Here is a 26,871-nt window from a genome sequence, read left to right on the forward strand (position 1 = left end):
CTGACGTGTAACCAAAAAACTTAAAGACAAAACACATGCCCATATTGGCATTTTTAATCATAAATAATTCTTCTATTGGAGTAAGCACTGCTTTCAACGATTGTCTTGTCAAATTCATATTTGTTCATTTTTATTGTTAAAATCTTCTAGTCACTTGTATAAGATTTAAAATATTTTTATTAATAACTTGAATAAAATAACTTCAATAAAAATATTTTTTTATAAAAAATAAAGAATAAAATGGAATGAAATTTAATTAGGCATCATCAGTTTGTAAAATATTTTTATGAAACAATGAATTTGTTTTATAAAAATATTTTATAAATTATACAAAAGTTTAAATAAAAATCTTGCCTCTTGTCTGCTTCATTTGTAAAACGAGTTACATTGATTTTGATTTGAATAATGGAAATTTTAATGTAAAAAGAGAAAGAATAATTCTAAAAATAAATAATTGAAAACATTTAAAAAATTTAAATATTCATCAATATTACCAGTTTTGCTTTCACAGTGAAATAAATCAGATTATTATGGCCGAGATAGGTAAAGTAAATCATTGAGTCATTGGGTTTCATATCTTTTTCATGTTTAGTCGAATCTTAAAAAATATTGCAAAATAGAGAAATCGTAATCAGAAGTATTTAGATTCCAAATTTATTTTCTAAAAGGAAATGATCATTTAAATTGTTAGCTCATAGAAAAATAAATTATCGATTTTTGAACATGAAATGAAAAGATGAAATTATAATTTTAAAAAGTATTCATTTCTTTTTCTTAAGTCAGTGACACCATGAGAGATCTTGCTGACATTTTCCAAGGAACCAAAGTGTGATTAACTTGTTGGCATCATTTAATTGGGAAAATATAGCTTGAACTTTTGACTGCATTTCTTGAAAATTTCCCTGCAAGTAAAAATAAACAGTATTAGAAACATAAAATTGTAAAGGTTAATTCTATAAATGACTGTGACCGTCCCACAAGCGAATGTGTGTAGATCATTATGGCTTAACTGGATTGGATGCTAACATAATTATTGATGTATATACGTTTTTGATTGATTTGATTTTTATTATATCAATCGAATTGAATGTACTTTTATTGCAGTTGTTTTATTTCATACAATATGATCTTGCCCAGTCGATTTATTGACATAAATGTGAGTATATATATATATATATATATATATATATATATATATATATATATATATATATATATATATATATATATACTCACACTTTTGTCATTTATCTTCTATATTTTGATTTAAAAAATTTCCCTCTGGACCAAATTTCCATAGCTTTACACTAACAGATGCCATATACAATTTTTTGATGTCTAAACTGTTACCCAACATCTTACATAACTTTCGCATGCCATTACAGACACATTTATTCGTTATCATAAAACTTACATTACATCCTGTGAACGCCATCAAAAGGACCGACAACATATTTAAACAAAGTGGTTCATATTTTTCCCGCTATCCTACAAGTACTCCAACTACCCACCCCAGTGAAGACCGGTTAAAAAAATATATTGCTATGACAGCCTTATTAACTGCATCATACACTGATAGATATGCAACCATCTTTACACTTCCCTATTCGAAAATAATGATTTCTCCCCACTTACATTCCGAGTATTCTCATTGAAGGTAAAAATCTGTCATTCCATTTTACACATTCATAATAAAAATGAACACTTTGCATCTTCACCAACATAGCCTCTACCTCTACATGAATCAACATTTTCCTGAATATGAAACCAAATAAAATTATTGTAGAACTCTCATAATCATAACATATAGCTACACACACCATATCGGCACACATTGTTTGAAAAAATATACTTTCCTATCGTTGCATTTCCGAAAGGTTAACGACGACTGTTTATGTTACCTTAGCGTAACATTTACTTTTTCCTTTACAAAAAAGTATTTGTAACACAACTTTAGAAATAAGTTGCTGATTATTCTTTCTTAAATGTTTTCATCAATTGAACATTCATTCATTAGTTTTAGCACTGTGAGCATCCTAGATTATAAAACCAAATCTTAGTAAATGCGAATCTAAGTAAACAAGACGGACTTCACTATTTGACTGTTGCTTTTTAGCACCCAAAATGACTAAATGTTATGTTTTTTATGTTGGTTTTTAGTGCCCAAACTTATGACATGACTAAATGAACGATCTTAGTAAACTTCCTTTTTTGTATGTTTGTTTTTTTTTTTGGCACCCAACATTATGAGATGACTAAATGAACGAATCTTAGTAAACAAGACAAACTTCACTTTTTTAATGCTTGTTTTTAGTGTCTAACATTATGAGTAAACGAGATTAACTTTCTTTTTAATATTTGGCTTCAGCATCCTAAATCATGGTATGAAAATTTGAATGAATCTCTTCCCACTCACAAGATGAGGTGTCTATTCTGAGAGCTGTTCTTAATATGGGGATGTTGCAGGTGACCAAAGGAGGTTATTGGGTTCATTCTGAAAGCCGTTCTAAATATGAAGAGTTTGGAGGTGTCTGTTCCGAAAGCTGAGGAGCTTGGGGGTTGGGCGGCAGCAGCAGAAACAACAACAACAACAACAGTACTTTACTGTTTTTATGAGGGGGTGATTGATTAAAAAGCATTTTTTTTTATTGTGAAATTTTTACCTTAGATCCACCTACACACTTTCCTTTAAAATGCTGATTAAAAACATCTGATTTATATTTGCTGGATACAAGTAGTTTTCCCCATATAAAGTTTGTATTATGTACTTTATATCACTGGCCGCCAGATTATTATGCATGGGCAAGGATCAAATCTAATTATATCCAACCAACACTGCCACCCCCTAATTTCTCTCTTGGTTCATAGTATTTGCACACTTGCAATGATAGTGACTATCAAAGTTAAATTTGTGGCAAATATTTTGACAGTCACCCACACTACCAAAATGGGGTGACCATTCCAGAAGCTGTTCTTAACATGGGAATGTTGCTGGTGACCATACCGAAAGCCATTTTTAACATGGGACAATTTGCTTATTATTAGTCATTTATAAGTTTTTAGTCATTAGTCTTATTATTAGTCATTTATAAGTTTTTTTTTTTCAAGTTTTTTCCTAAAGGTTTTAAAGGTGTTTTTGTTAGTTTTTTTAATAGATTTAAAACATTCTTTAGGACTTTTGATTCTTGGTTTTAGTATAAAAATTCACATATATAAAATATATATAAAAAAATCTAATAAAGTAAAAATAAATAACGATAATAATAATAAAATAAATTTATTTATTGAAAGTAGCTGATCATCTGATTGATAAAGGAATTGAGTGAGTAAATAGATACAATAATTCTCAATAGGAGAGATTGATATGAGTAAAATTCTAGTTATCAATAATTATACAGATTTGTCTTGATTTCGAATGTGGATTAATTTCTCGTTGAATAGTAACATAATTTAAAATTTGGTGGGATGATTTGGGTAACAAACGTAAAAATAATTCACATTTTTAAAACTGGTGTAGCTTAATTCATCTGTTAAGCAGAATTGTAAATAATCCAAGGGAGATGACTACCATATATTTTATTAAAAAATGGATTCATAAAACTTATTGTTTCAATTGAATGAATAGTTTAGTGTGGTTAAATTTTGAAAATGAGATTTAATAATTCTTTCGTCATTTGCTAGTAAATAACATAGTAAATATTAAAAAATATCAATAAGTCAGAGATTAGCATCTTCTTAATAGGAAGTGTGAATACATATTTTAAAGTTTGTAGGTAATATTAGTTTTGTAAATTATGTTATAAGAACTTTCGATTGGCTAATGAATATAATTAAATTTTAGGCTGTTTTGTTTGACTTCTTGTTTTTAATTTTAAACTAAATACGAATTCTTAGAAATGTAAATATAACATTTTAGAATCAAATATGGCAGGATTAGAAGGCTGCCCCACGTGTTCTTTGAAATCAATTGTTTTTGAGGGGTTGGATGCCTAGAAACAGTGTAATAAGTGAGTTTTGAAAAAAATTTTTATTCTTATGTTTCTGCGAATTTTAAATATCTCCATTTCCTTTCATCAACATTTTTTTTGACAAATCATTTTTCATTCCAAAGTTAAAAAAACTTTCCAACTGTTTTTTTGAGGAACGTACACATGTCTCTCATGAATTGTTTGGTGGGCTTCCACTATTCAACAAAACGCAAGATGTACATCATCAAAAATATGAATAAAATATCATGCCCATGAATTAAATGCATCTTCTCGTTTCGGAATAATAACTAACGATATATATATATATATATAATTATTTTTTTCTTTCACGAAAAACACCCGTCTAGCTGAATCCACTGTGAAAAATTTCCCCCACTCTATATCTGTGCCTAAATCAAAACGTGAATTCCATGAACAAAACTTCTTTCTTAGAACTGCATGCCTGTGGAACTCTGTTCCGTCTTCCTACTCCCCACCGGACTACAACTTGGATGTCTTCAAGTCCAACGTTAACAAATTCCTAATGAACCGCCCCCTTAAGTAAACACTTCATCAAATCTCCACACTAACGTAATGTACTTGCAGTAATCCTTATCCCTGAGTGGCTTCTGGGCCTTGATAAGTGGTGATCACTGTGTAAAAAAGAAAAAAAAGAAAAAAAAAATACCTACAGACACTAGTGTTTCATCCTTTCAGGAATCTTCAGTGCAGGGTGTCACGATTAATACCGGTCGAACGATTTGAACCCCGCAACACGAGACATCTCTGGCTCGATTAGCGAAGACCTAATCCATTCGGCTACCATTAACCATGTGAAATAGCGTTGAATTTAAACATTTTAATTTTAAATGTTCATTTACGTCAGCCAGACAGTGATCTAATCGTTATATGATAATCTATGCATAAGAGCTAAATTGACCGACTTTAATTCAACTGAAAGTGCTCAACGATAAGAAACAAATTTCTTAAAGGGGCTGTCATAATTATTTTTTTACTATAATAATTAAATACCTACAGACACTAGTGTTTCATCCTTTCGGGAATCTTCAGTGTAGGGTGTCACGATTAATACCAGTCGAACGATTTGAACCCCTGCAACATGAGACATCTCTGGCTCGATTAGCGAAGACCTAATCCATTCGGCTACCATTAACCGTGTGAAATTGGATTTTAAATTTAAAATCCAAGTGAGACAACTGCAATTTTTTTGAAAAGTGAAATAAAATTAAAAAGAAAAAACCTTTAGTGATACAAGGGAGATAACTTATAATTATTTTAGGGATAAATTGTTTTTTATTATTTTATTATTGTGATGTTTAACATAGCAAAAATATAAGCAATGCTAATAATAGTAGTAATGATAATAATATTGATGATAATATAATAAATATAATAATAATGATAGTTATAATAATAATAATAATAATAATAATAGTTATTAAATTAGTACTTGGATTCCACTATTATACCAGAACAGAAGTGAATATGTTGTGTATTTAGCAAAGCATAGTTTTTGGTAATATTAGTAGTGATAGTTGTAGAGAGTGAAGCATATGACAAGTAAACTTAATGACGGATGCACAGACACAGAGAATATGTCATGTTGTCTCATTCTATTTCTCTTTCTCTCTTTCTTTCTGTCGCTCTTTCTCTCTTTCTATCTTTCTCTTTCCGTAGTATAAGCATTATCTGGACTAGAGGAATTTGTTGCACGCTCTCTCTCTCTCATTCTCAGCATGTTAAGGTAAGAACTGATGAAAGTGTTGTTGAGTTTGCGCTAACATGGCTGCATAATAAAATGAAAAAGTATAACAGTATTGATTTGCTCTTCTAATAGAAGCCGGCAGCCACATTGAATGCATCAAAGAAGTATTATGTATTACTAAAAGCAGAATATGGAATGAGAGAATATGTTTGGTCAGCCAATCAAATTGTCAGTATAAACAATCATGAAGCAGGGAATATTTATAAGCTAGTGACGTAATGGGCCTAATGTGAGTGGTGGAAGCACGTATTGACAAAACAAAATAATTATGGTAAAGCATGAGAATGTATACTATGAAATAATAGCTCCGGTGTTAACTGGGGTAGTGAAAGTAGCAAATTATTAGAGGGTAAGTTGCTATGCTCTGGGAAAGTGAATCAGAGTGGAGAAATTATAGCAATTTACGAATCGTAATTAAATCAAATGATTATTAGCACAAAACATACATAAGATACACTCAGGTAGCGAAGCCATTTTGAATTAATGTCTGGCCTCAGTGTTTCGTTTGCTATGATGTTTTCTTATAGATGGGAATGATTGTTTCCATTTTATTAAGATGGGAATAATTGTTTCCATTTTATTAAGATAGCGATAATAAAAGATATATATATGTATAAAATATATATATATATATATGTCTAAGTGTTTGCAAATAAGAAGGGGTTTTTCTGTTTTTAGCTGGGGAATTTTGTAATTGTAGACAATTTTTTTTCTTTTGCCTAAGTGTTTGCAAGTAAGCAGTGTGAATAAAAAGTAGCTCAAATCTGACCTGGTGCCATGTGCCGTCTGTTTCAGGAAAGGGAAAAAGAAAAAAAAAAACGATGGCCACTCTTGCTATGGATGTGGTCATGTGAGGCAACGAGATTTGGAGGAAATATGCGAATGGGATGCAGTCGGTTTTTCAAATAAAAAGCCTGTGTCAGAGAGAATGGGTCTCTTTGCCAGAAGTAAGTTTCTGACATGTGTGTTGGAGTTTGATACCAAGAATTACAAGAAGGAGAACATAATGGTTGGTAATTCTTTCTGAGGACTTTACTATCTAATAATACCAACAAATTTAACAGCAAGCTATTTCGGCTCAATGACGAAAATGAGTGAATGAGTAAGGTTAAGCAGCGACATCCTGAAGCCGTTTAGTGGATAAGGCGATGTGGTTGCATGGCTTAACAAGCTGAAGTTGGTGACAAAGCGGCAGAAGATTGAAGACATAGCCACATTGATTCCAGTGTATTTGGAAGAGAATGCTTTAGCGGCATATCTAGAAATGGGAGAGATAGATCAGACCATTGCTGAGAGTATTGAGAATCAATTAAAGACTGCATTTTCAGAGAGCATGTTGGAGGCTTATAATAAGCTCAAGAAAGTCAGGTGGACCAGAGAATCAGTGGATGTATATGCAGCAGAGATAAGGCGACTAATGGGATTGGCTGGATATGCGGGACACAGCCTTGAGAAGATGGTGAAACTGCTAGAGTGCTGGCAAAACAGCCTGGTGAGCTGGGGGCAGTCACTGCCGCTGTGGCAAACAATCAAAATAGAGAGGAGTGGACATTAATGAAACAAAGTCGTAGATTTACCGGTAAATGCTTCAGATGTCAAGGAACCACCTGATGAAAGACTGTAGGGAGCCACAACCAGACATTATCTGTTTTTGGTGTGACATATTTGTAGGAATTGCTCTTCGCTTCCAGGAAATGAAGAAAGGGGTGCACTTGCGCCAGTAGTCATCCCTTGTGAAAGTTTGTTGCCACAATTAATTAATGGGAAGAGGGCTAGAGCTCTTGTATTGACAAGATATTGATCGAATATACAATAACGCTTGTTACTAAAAATATCACTAACTCTTGGAATGGAACCAGCAACATTAGAGCAATAGATGGCAGAGAAGTGAAATGTTATGGAGAGGCTGATGCTGAGGTTGTGGTAAGGAATATGCCACTGCGACTAAAGTGATTGTACTGAATAGGCCGATTGCAGGAATTGACGTGATACTGGATCTGGATGTGATAGACCAATTGGGAGGAGCTATCATATCTAAAGGTAAGGTGAAGTTTGGTAATCAGAGTGCACCAAGAATAACAAGAAGTGCAACCAGGAATAATACCATCGAACCGTCAAAACCCACGTCTGATTGAAGATGAGGACTTTCAAGCCTGCTTTGATCATGATAAATGGATGGTAGCGTAGTGATGGACCACACCTGTGTTGACAAATTGGATTAGCTGCTATAAAAGCACACTGAAAGGAGATATAGGGTCGCAGTTTGAGAAGGAAGTTGAGAGGTGGACAAATGAAGAAATATTGATACCATGGCCAGGGAAAGTTGAAGGAATTTTGCCACTCAAAAAAAGTTAGGCTGGTATTGGATTTTCAGGAGTTAAACAAGTATGTAGCTTGTTACACAAAAGATGGAATCTATGTGTGTGAAGAAGTCACGAGGAACCGGAAGAGAATGGAATAGGCAATTATAATCATGAATGGCCTACCTCCATATTCATGTAGACAAAAAGCTATAGCAATATCAAGTATAAAGGTCAAGTTTATTATTTGACCAAATTAGGATTTGGACTGAATTCTGCACCATAAATCATGACGGCAGTTCTTAAGACAATGTTGGCCAAAGATGATGCAGTGAAGAAAGGTACCTGCTCTTACATCAATGATGTACTGGTGGATGAAACCGAGGTGGCTGAAGAGAGGATGAGAGATATCAAAACATATGGATTGATGGCAAAACCGTCCGAGTTATTGGAAAATGGAATGGCTTTGGGATAAAGAGTACAGTGCAATAAGGCAGGAAAGTTAATGTTTGGATGAGGAAACGAGGTTTCCAAAGCCAAGGATGGCCTAACCAAAAGAGAGCTTTTCTCTATATGTGGAAAATGTGTTATCCATTACTCTATAGTGGGATGGTTGCAAATTGCGTGCAGTTTTATTAAAAAGCAGATGGGTACAGACAGCTGGGTGGATGCAATTGATCAAGTAGTGCTGCTCAGAATACAAGAAGTCATTGCAGAAGTGAAAAAAATGAACCATGTAAAAGGAGAATGGCATATAAAAAGGAGCCATGAAGGGGTAATATGGAATGAAGCTAGCAGCCTGGTATTAGGGGTATTATTGGAAATAGGAGGAGTGACTGTTGAAGATGCTGCTTGGCTATGAAAAAAGGATGGTAGTGCCCATATCAATGTTGCAGAGCTGAATGCTATAATGAAGGACATCAATCTGGTTTTAAAACGGGGGCTACAGATAGTGGACATTAAAACAGACTCTGCAACAGTGGTATCATGGATTAAATCAGAAGTGTCTAAGCGGATCAAGATAAAAGGAGTGGCAGAGATGCTTATTAAGCATCGACTTGGAACTCTTGGAGACTTGATCTGAGAATTTGGTCTGAAGGTAACTGTCATCTTGGTTCCATCACAGAAAAATAAAGTAGACGGGTTGACTAGGGTGAAGAAAGCCTGAGGAAAGAGAAAGATATGGCTCTGGTGTGTTGTGCAGCAGAGCATCTAAAATATGCATCATTTTGGAAACATACAGACTTTATAGCAAGAAAAGTGAATCAGCACATCAAAATGCAAGATGTCCAACAGGTGGTGGAACACTGTAGGGAATGTCAATTTACCCTGTGCTAGCTAGACATGTAAAAAAGGAATTGCATGTTGAAGAAAATTGGTGCCAATCGACTATTGATATTACACATTATCAACATGAACCATATTTAATTATGATTGACTGTGGACCTGGGAGAGTAGCAATATGATGCAAAATCAGAAATGAAATGGTAGAAGAGGTGACAAAAGTTGTGGAGGAGGTGTTTATCGAAAAGGAGCCAGTAGCAGAGATGTTAGTGGATAACAGTATGTCTTTCTGTTCAGAAGTTTTTAGAGACTTATGTGCAGAGTGGAATGTTAGGCTATAGTTTAGAGCTGTTTACCGTCCAAGTGGTAATGGAATTATAGAGAGACATCATCACACTATAAAAGCTGTTGCCCCAAGAAGCTGTGTTTTGGTATAATATGGCACCGAAGGCTGACAATGATGAAACGTTAGTGCTATACCAATCCATTTTTACTTACGAATGGCAACATCCATTGGCTGAAACAGAGACAGTGAAACAGGTACATGCAGAAATCACGGTTTGTGAAGAGGTGTGGGTGAAACTAGCTAATTCTCATTGCACAACCTGCTGGGGAAAAAGTATTGTAACTGAAGTACTCTCCAAAAACAAAGTGGCGGTTAATGGGATGCTGTGTCACATTTTGGGCATATGGAGAGTTTCCTTGCCAGCAGAGGAAGAAGAGGTTGATGAAATTCCTGAGAAAAAGCTTATACGATGATCACACTGCAAATGAAGATGCCTGGCGTGGATGGTGGATTATGAAACTAATTATTGATTTTAAAGATCAAGGAGGCATGTGAATAAAAAGTATTATAAACTTGACCTGCTACAACGTGCTGTCCGTTTCAGGAAAGGGAAAAAGAAAAAAGAAAAAGATGGCTACTACTGCTATTTATGGACGTGGTCACATGAGGTAACGAGATTTGGAGGAAATATGCAAATGGGATGCAGTCGGTTCTTGTGCCAGAAGTAAGTTTCTGACATATGTGTGTTCGAGAATTACAAGGAGAACATAACAGTTGGTAATTCTTTTTGAGGACTTTACTACCTAATAATGCCAACAAATTTAACAGCAAACAGGGGGTTGTTCTGTTCTTCCCGTGGGGGATTTCTATAATTGTAGAAAAGCTTTTTTAGAAATGTAGGAAGGAGAGAAAATCCTTCAAACAGAAGCAAAAAAAAAAAAAAAAATGCTTTACATTTTTTAAAATGCTTGGGATGTTTTTCTTTTGTGTGATAACTTTTGTGATAAGCCTTTTTAAAAGAAAAGAACTACCTGAGGAGAGAATAAGTATGAAATTTGTTGAAATTCAACTTCAGCTTTTGAGTTAGTTTGTTCACAAACAGCAAACTGTTTCTTGAAACTTTGATTAATATATGTTTGGACAGACTTTAAATGATCTTAAATATTACATAGGTGTCGAATGGCTAGTTCACTGATTTTGGTCACCAGCAGTATGTAATAGTGAAAAAATAATTGTATGTAAGCATTGATATAGGTAATACCAGCTTAATTTCTTGTTCAACACTGCTATGTGATTAAACAGCTTTTCTGTCACTACTGCTGTGATGAGGATGAAATTTTCAATGAAATTCTCTAATCTTTCTGTTGCTATTGATGTGAAACTGGTCAGGCATTGGGGTTTTGATGAGAGTGCATATTGGATTGTGTAGTGGACTTTCGGTCAGCGTTCAAGTTGTGGATAACTTGGCAAAGACAAAAGTTACCACTCATGAAAGAGGAGAACTATTTATGGCACAATGGGAGATTCCATTGTGCACACATGGGCCAGTCTATTCTTTGGATTATGATTGGCTGAATCACCTGATTGGATATGCTTGTACATAAATACAAGTCCTCAGTCCAGCTCAATCTGGTGTCAGTCTTGTGCATAAGCTGGACCCTTGGTAAGTGTTGCTGCTATTATTATTATTATTATTATTATTGTTGTTGTTATTGACTACTACAGTTCTTTTGATTATTCTACATCTCTCCTCCCCCCCCCCCCACGAGAAGGCTGGGTTGTATGAGAGGTGTATCTCTCTTTTAGGCCTAGTTTGTTGTGTGGTAGTAACCTAGAAAGAGCTCGGGGAATCCTTGATGATCGAAAGCGTGGGGATATATGTGTGGTTTGTTGTTGGGGTTTGGTTGCTGTGTATGTGCTATTACAGGGAGACAGTGGGAGATGCAAGAATGTAGTATTGCTTGAGGGAATTGTTGGTCCTAGTGTTGCACTTGGTATTGGGGTTGGTGCAGGCTTGAGTTCGCATTTTCTGAGGAAACGGCGGTTCCTAAGTGTGATCCTTCTGGATCCGTTAACCCTGATTCGGTATTGTTGATCTGGTAGGGAACTGATGATTTTGCCCGTTGTGTTCCATCTGCGATTGACTGGATTTTGGATGGCTACGGTGTCACCAGCTTGTAACGGTGGAAGGTTGCGGGTATATTTATTGTATTTTTCTACTATCTTTGCATTGCAGTGGTGGAGCATTTCCTCGTGGTGTTGTGCCGCTGACACCCATTCAGGATGAGGCTTGTAGAGGATTGGCTGTGAAGGGATGGAGTCATGTAGTCGATGGTGAAGTAATAATTGAGCTGGTGATAGGCCAATGCTTTGGATTGGGGTATTCCGATACTGCAAGAGGGCCCGGGCAACACTGTCATTGTCCAAGGAACCCTGGGAGCCTGTGTTTCCTTTCACAATCCTCTTTGCAGTTTTGACTGCGAGCTCTGCCCTGCCATTGGATTGGGGATACGCAACAGAAGATAATCTGTGCCTAACACACCATGTTTTCAGAAATTCTTGAAACGTGCTGGAAGTGAAAGGTGGGCCGCCATCAGTGCTGAGTTCTTCTGGGGCACCATATGTTTGGAACAGTTGTCGGCATATGGACATCAATTTGGTTGTAGTAGTGTGACCTGATTCTAGGCGGTATAAAATTAGCCAACCAGTTAGCCTATCTGTGCAGGCAAGGTATGTGTGATCTCCAATATAAAAAATATCCATGACGATTTGCTGGAATGGCCACTCTGGGGATCGTGTTAGAATGATAGGCTCCCTTGGTTGACTAGGTGCCATGATTGAGCATACCATGCAATTCGCCCTAATACTGCGGATTGATGCATCCATCCCTGGCCAGTAAACCGATTCATTGGCACGTGCTTTCATGCCGACTACTCCTTGGTGTACAGAATGCAGGCAGTGTAGGACCTTTTTTCGTTGTGTTTTGGGGATGACGATCCTTCAATCCAACAATACTAGACCATTGTCAGTGCTAAGGTGGTGCCTCACCTTCCAATACTCATGGACTTCGGGCGCAGTGAGATTACGTATTTTTGGGAAGCCTTGCTGTATTGTGTCTATTAATTTGTTATATTGTTGATCGCCACAACCTGCTGAACGAATTAGGTCTGGTGATATCATGGCTATATTACTGCTGTTTGCAAATGTTGCTATTAAGGCTGTTGACTCTGTTATGTTGCTTATGTTGTTTGACTCCAGTATATCCATTTGAGAAGGTTTTGTTGGAAATACATTGAGGAGGGCTTGCACCATTACTTGAAGGTTTTCTTTCCTCAGTTTTTCCTTCACAAAAGTTGCAGCGTAGCTCTTGGCGGAATCGGCAGCAATGCCTGCTTTGAGGAAATAGTCTTCACAATCTTCTGTCTCGAATCTTGTTCGTAGCTCCATATTGGATTGTGTAGTGGACTTTCGGTCAGCGTTCAAGTTGTGGATAACTTGGCAAAGACTAAAGTTAATATTTATTTTATTGTATAAAATAAAATTACACAAATAAAAATGTGGCACAAGGCCGAAAAAGGGGATGGGGGTTAATGTTGACCTAACTAACATAACGTTAACTTAACTAGACTCTTTCACCAAAATACCAGAATCACTCTGTGGACATCCTACTTAAACCCCGAAAGTTACAAATATATATACATGATGTGGGGGGGTTGGGGATAAAAATCTTATTTACAAAATTGGATGAAAAATATACAATGCTAAAAGGTGGTTAGTAAAAAGAACCCCCTCACTACTGATTGTGGCGGATAAAAAGTTTTGCCAGTCGAAAAGATGTGGGTCCCACGAAAACTGACTTTATTCAAACACAACAAAAATGGCCCACATCTCTGGCAAAACAGTTTATCCATCACCTAAGGGGCTGGGATTGGGGGTTATCGAACCAAAAGTGGGGGAAAAAAAAAAAAAAAAAAAGGGGGGGGACGCTGGGACAGGGAAAACCAAAAAAGGGGATTGGGGCGATGATAGCATGCATACTCTAGCTAAGTTAAAAATCAAACAAAAATGCCTAACTAGCCTACTCTAGGAGGTCCGATGCATGTCTATGTTTGATCAAGTCACCCAAAATCCTTAAAAAAACCTAAGCCACTCAAAAAGGAAATTCAAGATTAGCTCCATTCACTTTACACAGTCGCGAAACTTTCACCCACCTGTCGTTGAAATTCACAGAAGTGAGTTTCACCTTCTCCAGCTTAATTCGCATTTTCAATCGATATTTGAAAATGAGGACAAGCTGGGGAGCAGTGAAGGTCTCACCTCCGTAAACCTCCTTCTGTCGCGTCGTCCAAATCACGCCTCTCATAACTGCTAGTAAACACAGAAAAACATAGCGTTCTTCTTTCTTCATGGTCGGTGCCCAGTTGCAGCACGGGGAAACCGACTCCAGCACAAAAAACCGCTCGCTCAGCATGCGAACCGTGAAGCCTTCAACTAACTCCCACAACGGTCGAACAATGGCGCAGTGGAAGAAAGCATGATCAAGGTCTTCCTCCCATTCTCCGCATCGGACACAATTGGGTGTCTCCGTAAAACCCGCTGCGTAAAGTCTTTTGCCGACCCAGAGGGCATTTCGTATTACCAGCCAGGTGAGTGATGCCTCGTAATTATCGAAGCAGCTCGACCCAGGCGCCCAAGGCCATATTAAGCGGCGCTCCTCCTTCGTAAAACCGAACTCCTCAATCTTTTCGTCTCGAACGGATCCCCTCACTAAGGCCCGATATAGCGCCTTGCGAGACAACAGCTGGGTGTCAGAGAGGCTTTCTTGGACCCGTAGAAGAAATCTCAAGGCCTGCCGACACTCGCGATAGAAAGGGCACTCGTTTCGGAACAACTTGTGTGCCTCTCCTCTAGCCGAATGCACACTCTCCAAAGCCGGAAAGGCTTTCTTAGTGTCTTCTATCCAGAAGACACCGTTTCCCTCACTTGGTGTACACATTCGATCCAGGTATATCAGCCTAAGAGTGTGTCTACGTATTAGCACACTAGGCATACCCAGACCGCCTTCAGACGGATGCAGGTAACAGACCTCCCGAGTAACCATGGCTTGCTTTCCGCGCCATAAGAATGCAAAAAGAGCACGCACCAGATCAACTAGTGTGGTTTCCGGGAGTGGAAGTACTGATAGACGGTAAAGGATCAGGGGGTAGATATGAGAATTGCATACCTCCGCCCGACCCTTCAAAGACAGATTTCTCAAGGCCCACAAATGAGATGCGACCTTGACCGCTTCCAATACCTCCGACCAATTTTTCTCCAGCTGGAGACCGGGGCCAAACCAGACGCCGAGTAGCTTGCATGGCCCATCAGTCCAACCAAAGGGTCCCTGAAGGGGCATACCCCTCCAGGCACCGATACGTAAGCCAATAGACTTAACGTAGTTAATTATGGCCCCTGTGACCTTGGCATACCGACTTGTTTCTATGTCAACGACTCTAATCTCGGCACTGCTCGTTACAAGCACAGTCACGTCGTCAGCATAGGCGGTATACTTTACCGGGGTAGAGCCACCTGGCAAAGTAATCCCGCGAAGGACCGGATTCACCCGAAGCTGGCGCAAATATGGCTCAAGCGCCAGCACATATAACATTGGGGATAACGGACAACCTTGACGGATCGATCTTGTTAACATGAAGGGTTTCGACCTCACCCCATTCACTTCTACCATAGCACCAGGGTTGGCATACAAGAGGCAAATCCAAGAGCGAAACTGGGGACCAAACCCAGCCGAGCGAAGAACAGCCTCTAGGTAACGATGGTCTACTCTGTCGAATGCTTTGGACTGATCTAAGTTGATCAGCGCGGCTTCTGTGTCGACTTTTTCTACGATCAAGCGTATCGTGTGCAAATTGTCTTGAATCGTCCGACCCTTAACAGAACAAGTCTGTTCGGGACTTATTAGACGGTGTAAGACAATCTGCAGACGATTTGCTAAGATCTTGGCCAAAATCTTTAACTCTGTGTTTAACATCGTTAAGGGCCGGAAATTCCCTATCCCATCCCCTCCATTTTTATCTTTGCGTAACAATTTAATGATCCCCCTGGTAAAGTACTGAGGTATGCACCCGTTCCTAAACCAGGAGTTAAAAAGTACGGTCAGCAAAGGGATAAAAATGGGCGACAGCCTCAAATACACCTCGTAGGGCAGACCATCTATCCCAGGGGTCCTGTCTAGCCCGACCTGTTTCAAGGCCTCAATGACTTCTTCCTCTTTTATGCTACCTTCACACCTAGCTGCTTCGGTCGCCTCCAGGCGAGAAAAGTCGGCTAAATAGGTGTCAAACTGTTCAATAGTCAGACCGGGCTCCTTGGTAAAAAGTTCCTGAAAATGAGTCCGAAAACCCTCCAAGATTCCGTCGTTTGAAGTTACGGTTCGTCCGTCCGGCAATGTGACACTGGCGATGTGTCGATCTGCAGAACGTCGAAACTCCTCCGCACGCAATGACGCGGCCATGTTTGTTGCCTCGTTTGGCGCTCTTTTTAATCTAGCCCTAACTAATACTCCCTGGTCCTCCCTGTTATCCAAGGAGTCCAGTTCAGCCTTAACTACAGTATAGCTAGCACTATCCCCCTCCTCCACCGCCCTTTCTAATCTATCTTCTAGCGCCGCTTTCGCTGCTCTAGACCTACGTTTGAGCCGGCGACTAAAATCAGCAGCGAAGGACCTAATGACTTTTTTAAGGTTGCCCCACCACTTATTCCCGATGATAGCCCCCGTCAATTCTCTCTGCATTGTTAGTAGAAGCTGTTCCCGGAAGTCCTTCACATCGAACAACGACGTGTTGAACTTCCAGTAACTAGCCATCCTAGGTTTAACACTATCTAAGTTTACTCGAACCCGGACAAGCCTGTGGTCCGAATAAACTATACTATGAAAACTTGGACAGTCTAAAAGCCCTAAGTCGACTCTCCTAACTAAGAACCGATCGATGTAACTCGAAAGTTGCACCGAATCGGAGCCGCGTCTACCTGTCCAAGTCCATGCTAAATCCCCGGGTTTTTCGTTCCGAAATTTATCGACAAGATCAAACTTGTCGACAAAGTCTCGAAACGCTTTAGCATCCCGGTTCTGATTAGTATCCCTTCTGGTATTAACCCCGCGATCTAATTCGGGATCCAGGACCGCGTTCCAGTCTCCCGCTAAAACTAACCGTCGAGACGAATTCATGAAAGGCTCGATTCGCCGAAAAAAGGAAACTAGCTCAGCATGGTTATTGGGCGCATAAACCCCAATAAAACGAAATGCCACATCCTTTACGGTAACATCTAGAACGAGTAATCTTCCCTCTGGATCTGCATAAATAGGGTCACACGACGCATCAAGAGTGCGCTTAACTAGCCAAGTAACCCCCCTTGCATGGGTATCATAATGTGCTGAATAGAGCTGAAAGTCTCTAAGGAGCACACCCTGATAATCACTAGGAATGAAGTGAGTTTCCTGTATACAACAAATATCCACACCAAGGCGTTGAAGGTCGCGTGCAACTCGAAGTTTACGAGAGGCGTCCCTCAACCCTCGGACATTTAAACTAGCTAATCTTAAGGAAGCCATCTTGAGTTACTTAGGGTTGAGAAACCTAATCAAACATAGACGGTGTCAAGATACCGACAGCTGTCCCCAATGATCCAGTGGTCATCTCAGTGGTGATAGACCCGTCAGGGGACAGACCGCCGATGTCTAGGGGGAAGGTTAGTTTAACTGCCCTATAAAGTGAAGGATGGAGTTTGATGGGGACCCGTCCAACACATCGTTTTCTAATTTCGATTAATTCGTTGTCGTTGAAATAGGCTGCTGGAGGATAAAGGTTGAAAGCAGAGTTTGCTTCCTCCAGCATAGTCCATAGTCCTTTGGCCTCCTCGCGTTTCCTGACAACTGTTAGTATGTGGTTTGTTTTAAAATTTTCAGGGTTAGTAATGTCTTTTTTTTGGTATGATTTGAAAGCGAGGAGGTTTCTGTAATCTTTCCTGCTATGGGACTTCATTATGGTCTCTACTTCTGCCGTGATTTTGCACACATCCTTCCCATTAAAGAAGGGTTGTTGTTTTTTTTTCCTTGATTCAGTCTCTACAGAGGGGCTTCTATGTCTTTTCTTATCTGAGGGGGGAGGAGGGGGCATGTCTGTTTTCATTGGAGAAGGGGGAGGGGTGTTCTTGGGCGTGTTGTTTGGCGAGCAGAATGGTGACGGTTTGGGGGTCTTTTTGGAGGGAGAACCTAGAGATGTCATTTTGGTGTCTCTATGGGGCAGAGAAGCTTTAGTAAGAGGGGGGGCTTTGCGAGGGATTTGCTTTTCTTTTGAGGTCGGTTTTTCAGGGAAAAGGGATTCAGGGAACTCTTTCTCCTCAGATTTTCTCCTTTTCTCATCAAGAGTTTCTTTTAGTTTCAGTAGGGTTTTGAATTTATTGCCCCCTGGGTCTTTACTTGTCCTAATTTCAATTTTCTCTTCTTTAGAGAGGGACTTAGCATAAGTCTTGGGTGGGGATTTTTTTGAAAGAGGGATGAGTGTCCAGTTGTCCTTCTTTTTGGGGGATTGTTTTTCTGAATTAAAAGTCTTTTCAAACTCCTCAGGTGTTATTTCATTTTTCTCTTCTGCTGGTGTCTGGGAATTGTCCTTAGGTTCTACATAACCTATTTTCCGTTCATTTGTAGGGATAACTTTTACGGCTGGCTTCCTTTTGGGGCATGTGTAAGTGAGATGGCCGACTTCCCCACATATCCAACATGCTGGTCTTCTGCCTGCGACCACGATTGGCAGCTTCTCTACTCCAGCCTCCAGGTAGTATGGTATGCGTAGAAATGCTTCTGCATTAAGCAGAATGTCGAAAGTCCATACTCCATTATAGTGGTCCTCTTCTATTCCGGTTATGTCCCCAAACTTAAGTAAGAAAGCGGCTAGGTATTCCCCGGGGACAGCACCAGGAACTTCAAAAATGGACACTGTAGTTCTTCGCCTTCCTAAGTATTCCATCCTCAGAACGTACTCGTTGGTAATAATTTCTTTTTTTGTCATAGCTACGCATTCGTCTTCCGTCTTAAACAGAGCTGCCCATGTGTTGTATCCTTTACATTTTGTAATCCGCTCAGCTCTTAAACCTGCTGATGCAATTAATTTGGTGACAACATCTTTCGTTGACCTTATTAGTTTTTTTGTTTTACGGTCTATTACAAATAGAGAAATAGTCCTCTTAGCAAATTCTTGTAACCGCGGTTGTTCCAACTTTATACCAGTTTCTGTCGTAAATTCCACACATTTCTTTGCGTCTTCGACAAATTTAACTACGTCGATTTTTACTTTTGGTGGTTTTGTCCATCCACCTAATGCCTCATCTTCCTTCACCTCAACCGTCGGCACACAGCTGGCAGATGCCATGGCCGGCGTATAACAAGAGGAGAGAAAGATAACAGTCCAAAAAAAAAATTAAAAAAAAGAAAAAAAAAGAATCCGGTAATTGAAAAAGTGGTGCCGGGGGAAGAAGAAGATAAGCAATAACAAATTTAACAAGGTGATAACAAAATATTAACAATATAACGTGCAGAATAACAATATACGAACCAACAAATTTTGAGCGATAAAGTCGTAGTCAGACAAAGACTAAAGTTACCTCTCATGAAAGAGGAGAACTATTTATGGCACAATAGGAGATTCCATTGTGCACACATGGGCCAGTCTATTCTTTGGATTATGATTGGCTGAATCACCTGATTGGATATGCTTGTACATAAATACAAGCCCTCAGTCCAGCTCAATCTGGTGTCAGTCTTATGCATAAGCTGGACCCTTGGTAAGTGTTGCTGCTATTATTATTATTATTATTGTTGTTGTTGTGTGTTATTGACTACTACAGTTCTTTTGATTATTCTACAGTGCGTTTCTTGAATCCTTCTGTCGTCACTGATGTAGACCCAAGATAGGGACCACGAAAGGAAAACACAGATTTGGTATAAGAAAGATATATTAACCCAAAAGGTTACAAGGATATGGTAAAAGGGTAAGCAAAGTTTATTATCTGGTAGTGTTCAATATGTGCTTCACGCTACTAGTACTCCTGCTGATTCTATGGTATTAAGATACTGACACCTGAGAGTGTTATCTCACATCATAGTATAGTACTGGAAGAGTCCATGATGCATGTAAATTTCGGTCTCACAAAAGTATAAAATATAAAGTGCCATTTGAAAAAAGAAAAAACTGAAAAATATTAAAATTATATAAAATATAACTAGCAAGAGAAAGTTTAGGAGAAGCAGAAAGAGGGAATATGAGAATAAAATCAGAAGATAATATATAGGTATGTAATAGTGAAAAAAGCAGAAAGATAATAGGGGCCACTATGAAGTAATGTGGATCATTAAAGACGAGCAAACAGTAAAAGAAAAATGGAAAAGATAGTGAAGAGAGTCAAAATGGAGATAGAAAAACACAAAAGGGATACGAAAATTCATATATAAATAAAAATAATTTGGAGTTGGATCCAAAGTTTTAAATAATTTAAATTAAAAACCCTTAAAAGATCAAATAATGTTCAAAGATAAAATATACTTTGTGGTTAAATACAATGACCCCACAACTCAATCTTCACTCTTCAATCCTGCAGTCCAATGCACTTCTGACAGCAATTGCTTCTGCCAAACAAAAAAGACACCCTCTCTCCCAAATACAGGCTTTTTACAAAACCGTCCAAAGTTATTTGCATACTCTTCCCATGATCTCTAGTCTATAAATAGACGCAGTGGCCATTCTCTTCTTCTTTCTTCTTTCACTCTCTGAAGCGGGCGTTGCAAGTGGTAAAAGGTTTGCACGATTTTTTTTTTTTTTTTACTACATACTTTATATTTTACACCTACTTTTAATATTCAAAAAATGAACATTTTATTATTTACGACCATTCTTGAAAGTCAAGCCAGTTTATTTACATGGTTTATCCAGTGGCAGCTCGTGCCTGGAGCTGTGGAACTGCAGCACCCCCAAGTCATTTCTACTCATTATTATCGATACACGTTAAAAAGAATACGTTTATTTTTGTTTTCTTTCTATGTGAGAATATATCATTTTAATTATATATATATATATATATATATATATATATATATATATATAATCCTGAAGCTTAATGTCGATAATTGTCCCCATACTCATATAAGCATAAAAGCAAAACTTTGCTTGGAGCTGCGAAATTCACAGTTACACATTCTTAGCGAAATTCGCTTGCGCGCATGCCCGATCTAGAACGGTTAATATAAGCCAATTTGGAACTGTAGTTTTCGCAGTTCAAAACGTGGTGTTTGCGCGTTTTCGCCTATTTTTTTTTTTTTTAAGAGGCTTTGTTTACAAATGTGTTCTTTTTATGATTATTAAAAAGTGTAACGTGTTCTTGTAAATAAAATCTCCACCTTAAAAAAAAAAAAATCCCACACTTTTAAATGCGATTTAAGCAGACAAAAATATACAATATGCCAAAGTTTTTTTTTTGATTAAAAGTGTTCGGGCTTTTAGCCTTGAAGTTACCAACACAACTAATGTTATTTTATTTTTTTTACCTATATGGCTTAATTTATTTGTATCTTTAAGTAGTTTGAAATTTATTTATTTTGTAGTAGTTTAACTTTACAGAATAAAAAATATTTACATTTTTTTCTATAGAAAAGCGAAGAAAAGTTTATTTTTTAAAATACATTTTAGTTAGAAATGTTTTTACCTTTTATATATATATATATATATATATATGCACACACATATATATCCACACATACATATATATATATATATATATGCACATATATACACCCACACACATGTATATACACACATATATACACACATATACACACACATATATATATACACACACATATATATACACACACATATATACACACACATATATACACACACACATATATATACACACACACATATATATACACTCATATATACACGCACATATATATACACACACACATATATATACACACATATATATACACGCATATATATATACACACACATATATATATACACACGCACACATATATACACACATTATATATATATACATACACATTATATATATATACACACACATTATATATATATACACATTATATATATATACACACATTATATATATACGCATTATATATATACACACACATTATATATATACACATTATATATATATATATACACACATTATATATATATACACATTATATACATATACACACACATTATATATATACACATACACATTATATATATATACACACACACACACACACATATATATATATATATATATATATATATATATATATATATATATATATATATAAAGCTTTAGCATTTATTTACATCCCACGAGGACAAAGCAAAAAGTTTTACACTTTGAACAAAGTTTTTTAATTAAAATGTTCAATAACAAGACGAGTATGTAAAACCGTTTTTATAAATTATAAATAGTAAATAGTAAATAAAGTTTGTTTTTATTTTTATATAAAAAGTTGTAAAAAGATTTGTAAATAAAATTATGTATCTTTATTTTTTTTTGTTTGCTCATAGTACAAACATGTAAACTTTTTTATTCTATATTTTATTTACAAAGTTTTGTTATAAACACACATTTTTATATTTTAAATAAAACTGTTATCCAATAAAACCATTTTTAAATGGTAATCTCCTAACTTTACCATCGTTTGCAGGCAAAGATTTTGTTTTTATGAAAAAATAAATTATCAAAAAATTGTAAATAAAATGTATTTAAACAATGTTTTTCGTTTGTTTGCCTGCGATAAAATTTTATTTAATCTGTAAAGTTTAAAAGAAATATATTTGTATATTTTTTTATTACTCTGTAAAGTGTACACAATTTAAAATAGTGTTTTTTGATTAAAATGGTTTTGTGTATTACCCCTTTTTTGACGGCTTATAATGGTAAAGTTAAAAATATTTGTATTAAAAAAAGCAATTTTAATTACAAGCTTATTTTGTTATACGCCTATTTTTAATTAACAACAAGCTTTTTATAAATAAAACCGTTGTTAAATAGTAAAACTTTTTTCGTTAATAAAAATCTGTGACCTAAAAGTTATAAAAATATGATTCAACTCAATTAGAACTTCCGGTTCAGTTGAATCGCACAAAGAGGATCACGTAAACATTGTATTCCTTCTACCCTAATTGATATTCTACTAATAAACTACCTAGTACTTACCTTTCCCAATACAATTGATATAAAAAGAATTTAACCATGGTCTCCTTGCACCCCCAAGAAATAACTTCTGCGACGGTAAATGAACTTCAACAGATTGAGTTTTCACAGCTGTCTCTCCATGATAAAGTTGTAATTAAGAAAAGAAGCCGTTCAACGCCTGATATTCAAATATCTCAGCCAGGCATTAGCAACAACAAAGTGTATATTCGTAGCTTTAATGGTACCAACGGAAAAGTTGGCTTTGCGGCTGTGAACTAAAAAACGCATTGTTCTGCTTTCCTTGTTTGTTGTTTGGGGGTGATGTAACATGGACAAGATAGTTTCAGAACTATTAGCAAAATGAAAGATAGAACTGAAAAGCATGAGAAGCACGTTGACAATGTAGTTTCCCTATCAATTTTGGGGACTATAAATATTAAAGCAAAACTTAGTGAGGCCTGCAGACTTTCAATCAATCATCATAACATAAATGTTAAGAAGAACCGTGGAATTTTATCTAAAATAATAGATTGTATTTTCTTTTGTGGGAACTTTGAAACTCCCTTACGAGGACATGATGAAAAAGATGATTCAGTAAATCCAAGTGTATTTAGAGGATTTTTAAATTTTGCATCTTAATTAGATCCAGATTTAAAGAATCACTTAGAAACCAGTAATGTCTTCAAAGGTGTTTCCAAGACTATTCAGAATGACATACTTGACTGTCTTTTACAAATATACCATGATGAAATAAGGGTAGAAATTAGCAAAGCTTCCTTTGTAGCTGTCATGGCTGATGAAATAACAGATGTGTCTGAACATACACAAATGATCATTGTTTTACGGTACGTCTTGGATGAAAAAAATACTTGAACGCATTTGGGGATTCTTTATTCCAGAAAACCAAACCGCTGATGGGATATCAAAATGTATTCTAAAACAGTTAGATATAATCCTTCAAGGGAATCGCCAAAAACTGATAGCTCAGACATTTGATGATGCAAATGTCATGAAAGGCAAAAAAGCTGGTGCTCAGGCGAAAATAAAAGCAGATTATAGTAATGCGCATTTCACTCACTGTTATGCGCATCAACTTAATTTAATAATGAAGAATGCAGCAAGCATTACACAAAATGCTAGAATATTTATCTCTAACATTTTGGCTATTCCGACTTTCTTTTGTAGATCACCACAGCGTCTGTCCATTTTTCAAGAAGCATCTGGATGTAAGCATTCTACGTGTATCCGCCACAAGGTGGAACTTTAACATACATAAATAGAGTTCATGAAAATGTTCAAGCATAAAAAAACTGTCACTGAAATTCAGTCAACATCATATGTAGATGAGACCGTTGCAGAAGCGACAGGAATTCTGAAATATTTGAACGATGAAAATTTCATATTTTGGTTTGAGCTATTTCATAAAATTATGTCTCATGTTGAAATTATTTCTCGGGAAATTAACATATATAAAGTCAATGAATACATAACAAATTTCAAAACTGCTATTTTAGAGATAAGAAACACCAAATACTGTGAAAATTCTTCACAAACACTCAAGGGCGAAGCTAAAGAACTGTGTGACTATATATCTGTTGATATAACGGACAGATATTCTTCAACTAAACATTTAATACTTGCTAAATTGTTTTACAAGATAAGCTTTGCTACTTTTAGGAAAAAAAAAACTACCTACAGAAGAGATATCCTTGACAACTGAAGCATATCCCATGATTGACAAAGAAAAGTTTGAAACTGAGCTAGAAATATTTTATAGTAGGTCAGATATCCATGAATATTGAAAAGTAATTGATCTCCTGAAATTTATTTTGGAAAACAATTTAAACGATGTTCTTAGTGAAATCACAAGACTCATAAAAATTATCTAGACAATTCCCATGACTACATAAGAGATAGAACGTTGTTTGTCAACTCTGAAAAGAATAAAAACTTATCTAAGGAACACCATGGGTTGCGAAAGACTAAATGAACTTATAGTGCTTTCAATTGATAAAAAAGTTCTTCAGCAGTCATTCAGAAGTTAAGGAGAAAATTATCAATCTTTTCTCACAAATTAAAACAAGGAGAATGAAGTTTACTTTCAAATGAATGTAATAAGTAAAATATTTAAAATATTTACATCTATTTAGGATTCCTTTAAGTTATTGTATTTCTATACGTGTGCATACGTATAAATTATGTATATTTTTATGTTTGTTTTATTTTTACACAATATTAAAACAATAGGTGTTTTCTTTATAACAGCACCCCAACTAATCTTAGGCACGAGCCGCCACTGGGTTTATCAATATAAATTCAGTCTTTAATCGGATAATTCTGAGCAAGCTCTGGAAATTGGGGATTTCCTGCAACCAGAATGTTCCCCATGATATTTTAGTCTCTTGGAAGAGTCTTTATCAAGAGCTAATTGGTATTGGATATCTTGAGTTCAGCAGATATTTTGTTGATACAGATTCCATTGCGATCTTGATAGTATTTTGCGACGCTTCAAATCAGACTTATGGTATTGCTGAATATTTATATCAGCATGGTGAAGCTAATTTCATTTTTGCCAAAGCAAAGGTAACTCCTATTAAGAGGACTTTACCCACATTGGAATCATTAGTTGTTTACATGTGTGTTGAACACGTTTCTGTGCTGGTTAATATGTTCTCCTCCAAAATATTCATTATAGCCATGGATACTCAAGTCATGTTGTCCTGACTTCTCTCCGATACTATTAACTCAAAGGACTAATTTACCAGAAATCGTCTAAAGGATATTAAAGCAATGAGTGTTGATTTATGTAACAGGGTATATAAGATTAAGTTCAAATATATCAAAACAGATAAAACACCCCGTATTTCCTCCTATAACAGACAACACGCTATGCAACATACAAATATCTGTGTGTGAGGTCACCAAGCTAATCAAGAACCTTAATTCCAATTATAGTGTTGAAAAAGCTTCAACCAGAACTTGCACCCATACTTACAAAACTGTTTAAGCGTTTCCTTAAGGAGAAGTGGTTCCAACACTCTGGAAAACCTCATCAATGTACCCTGTATTTAAGAATTCAGGTGATAAGTCGTCTCCCTCTCAGTACAGACCAATTAGTCTCCTATGTGTCATGAGTAAGTTGCTGAAATCCATATTAAATAGAGAAGTAGTCAATCACCTCAGCAGAAATAACCTCCTTAGTGACATGCAATATTGTTTCTGTTCTGCCAGATCTACAGCAGATGTGCTAACAGTTATATCTCAAAGGCCTTCGATAAGGTATGGCATAAGGCCTACTTTACAAGATTTACAGCTCCGGTATAACTGGAAATGTTTTCTCAATCATTAAATCATTTCTCTCTGATACGTTCATAAGAGTAGTGGTTGATGGGCATAAATCAGATGCTCACAGTATTAATGCTGGAGTCCCTCAGGGGTCCATCCTGGGCCCAACTCTCTTCCTGATCTACATCAATGATCTCCCAAAACACATACTTAAATCATTCGTTGACATCTATGCTGATGACTCTACCTTCTATGGCAACACATCTAAGGCCGTAAATGACAAAGTTCTCTCTAATTCTCTCTCCTCTCGCATGGTACAGTGGGGGAAGAGGTGGCTGGTTACTGTTAATGCATCTAAAATCAAACTCCTATCTTTACATCATCAATGCTCTGATTCCCATCTGGCATCAATTGAAATGGATGGCTCTCGTCTAAGGGAAGCTCCATGTTTTGATAAGCTTCTGGGCTTGACCTTTACTCCTAACCTGAAATGGAACACGTACATCAAGTCAGTTGCCAAGGTCGCTGGAAAAATGGTAGGATCCTTCTACTGCTCCAGAAGATATCTCACTGCTGATGCAATTCTCTATCTATATAAAAGCCAAGTACGTCCAAGGATGGAGTACTGCTACCACATTTGAGCAGGAGCTTCTAAAAACAGCCTATCCTGCCTTGACAGAGTACAAAATAGGCTTCGTGGCTTAGTGGAGGATGTCC

The 26,871-nt window shown here is 36.7% G+C and overlaps 1 protein-coding gene across 2 annotated transcripts in view; it reads right to left on the minus strand.

Annotated features, from left to right (window-relative positions):
• Nucleotides 1-644: 644 nt before the first annotated feature.
• Nucleotides 645-26,871, minus strand: part of LOC145239862 (putative tubulin polyglutamylase ttll-15) — an 867,893-nt gene continuing 841,666 nt past the window's right edge. For both annotated transcript variants that reach the window (XM_080103430.1, XM_080103429.1), the window contains one exon: nucleotides 645-902. In XM_080103430.1, coding sequence (XP_079959556.1) covers nucleotides 780-902 — 123 coding nt within the window. In that variant the 3' untranslated portion in view covers nucleotides 645-779. The remainder of the gene's footprint in view (nucleotides 903-26,871) is intronic.

The sequence above is a fragment of the Euprymna scolopes genome, chromosome 19 (genome assembly GCF_053919585.1).
Source record: "Euprymna scolopes isolate OS-2025 chromosome 19, ASM5391958v1, whole genome shotgun sequence".
Taxonomy (NCBI): Eukaryota; Metazoa; Mollusca; class Cephalopoda; order Sepiida; family Sepiolidae; genus Euprymna; species Euprymna scolopes.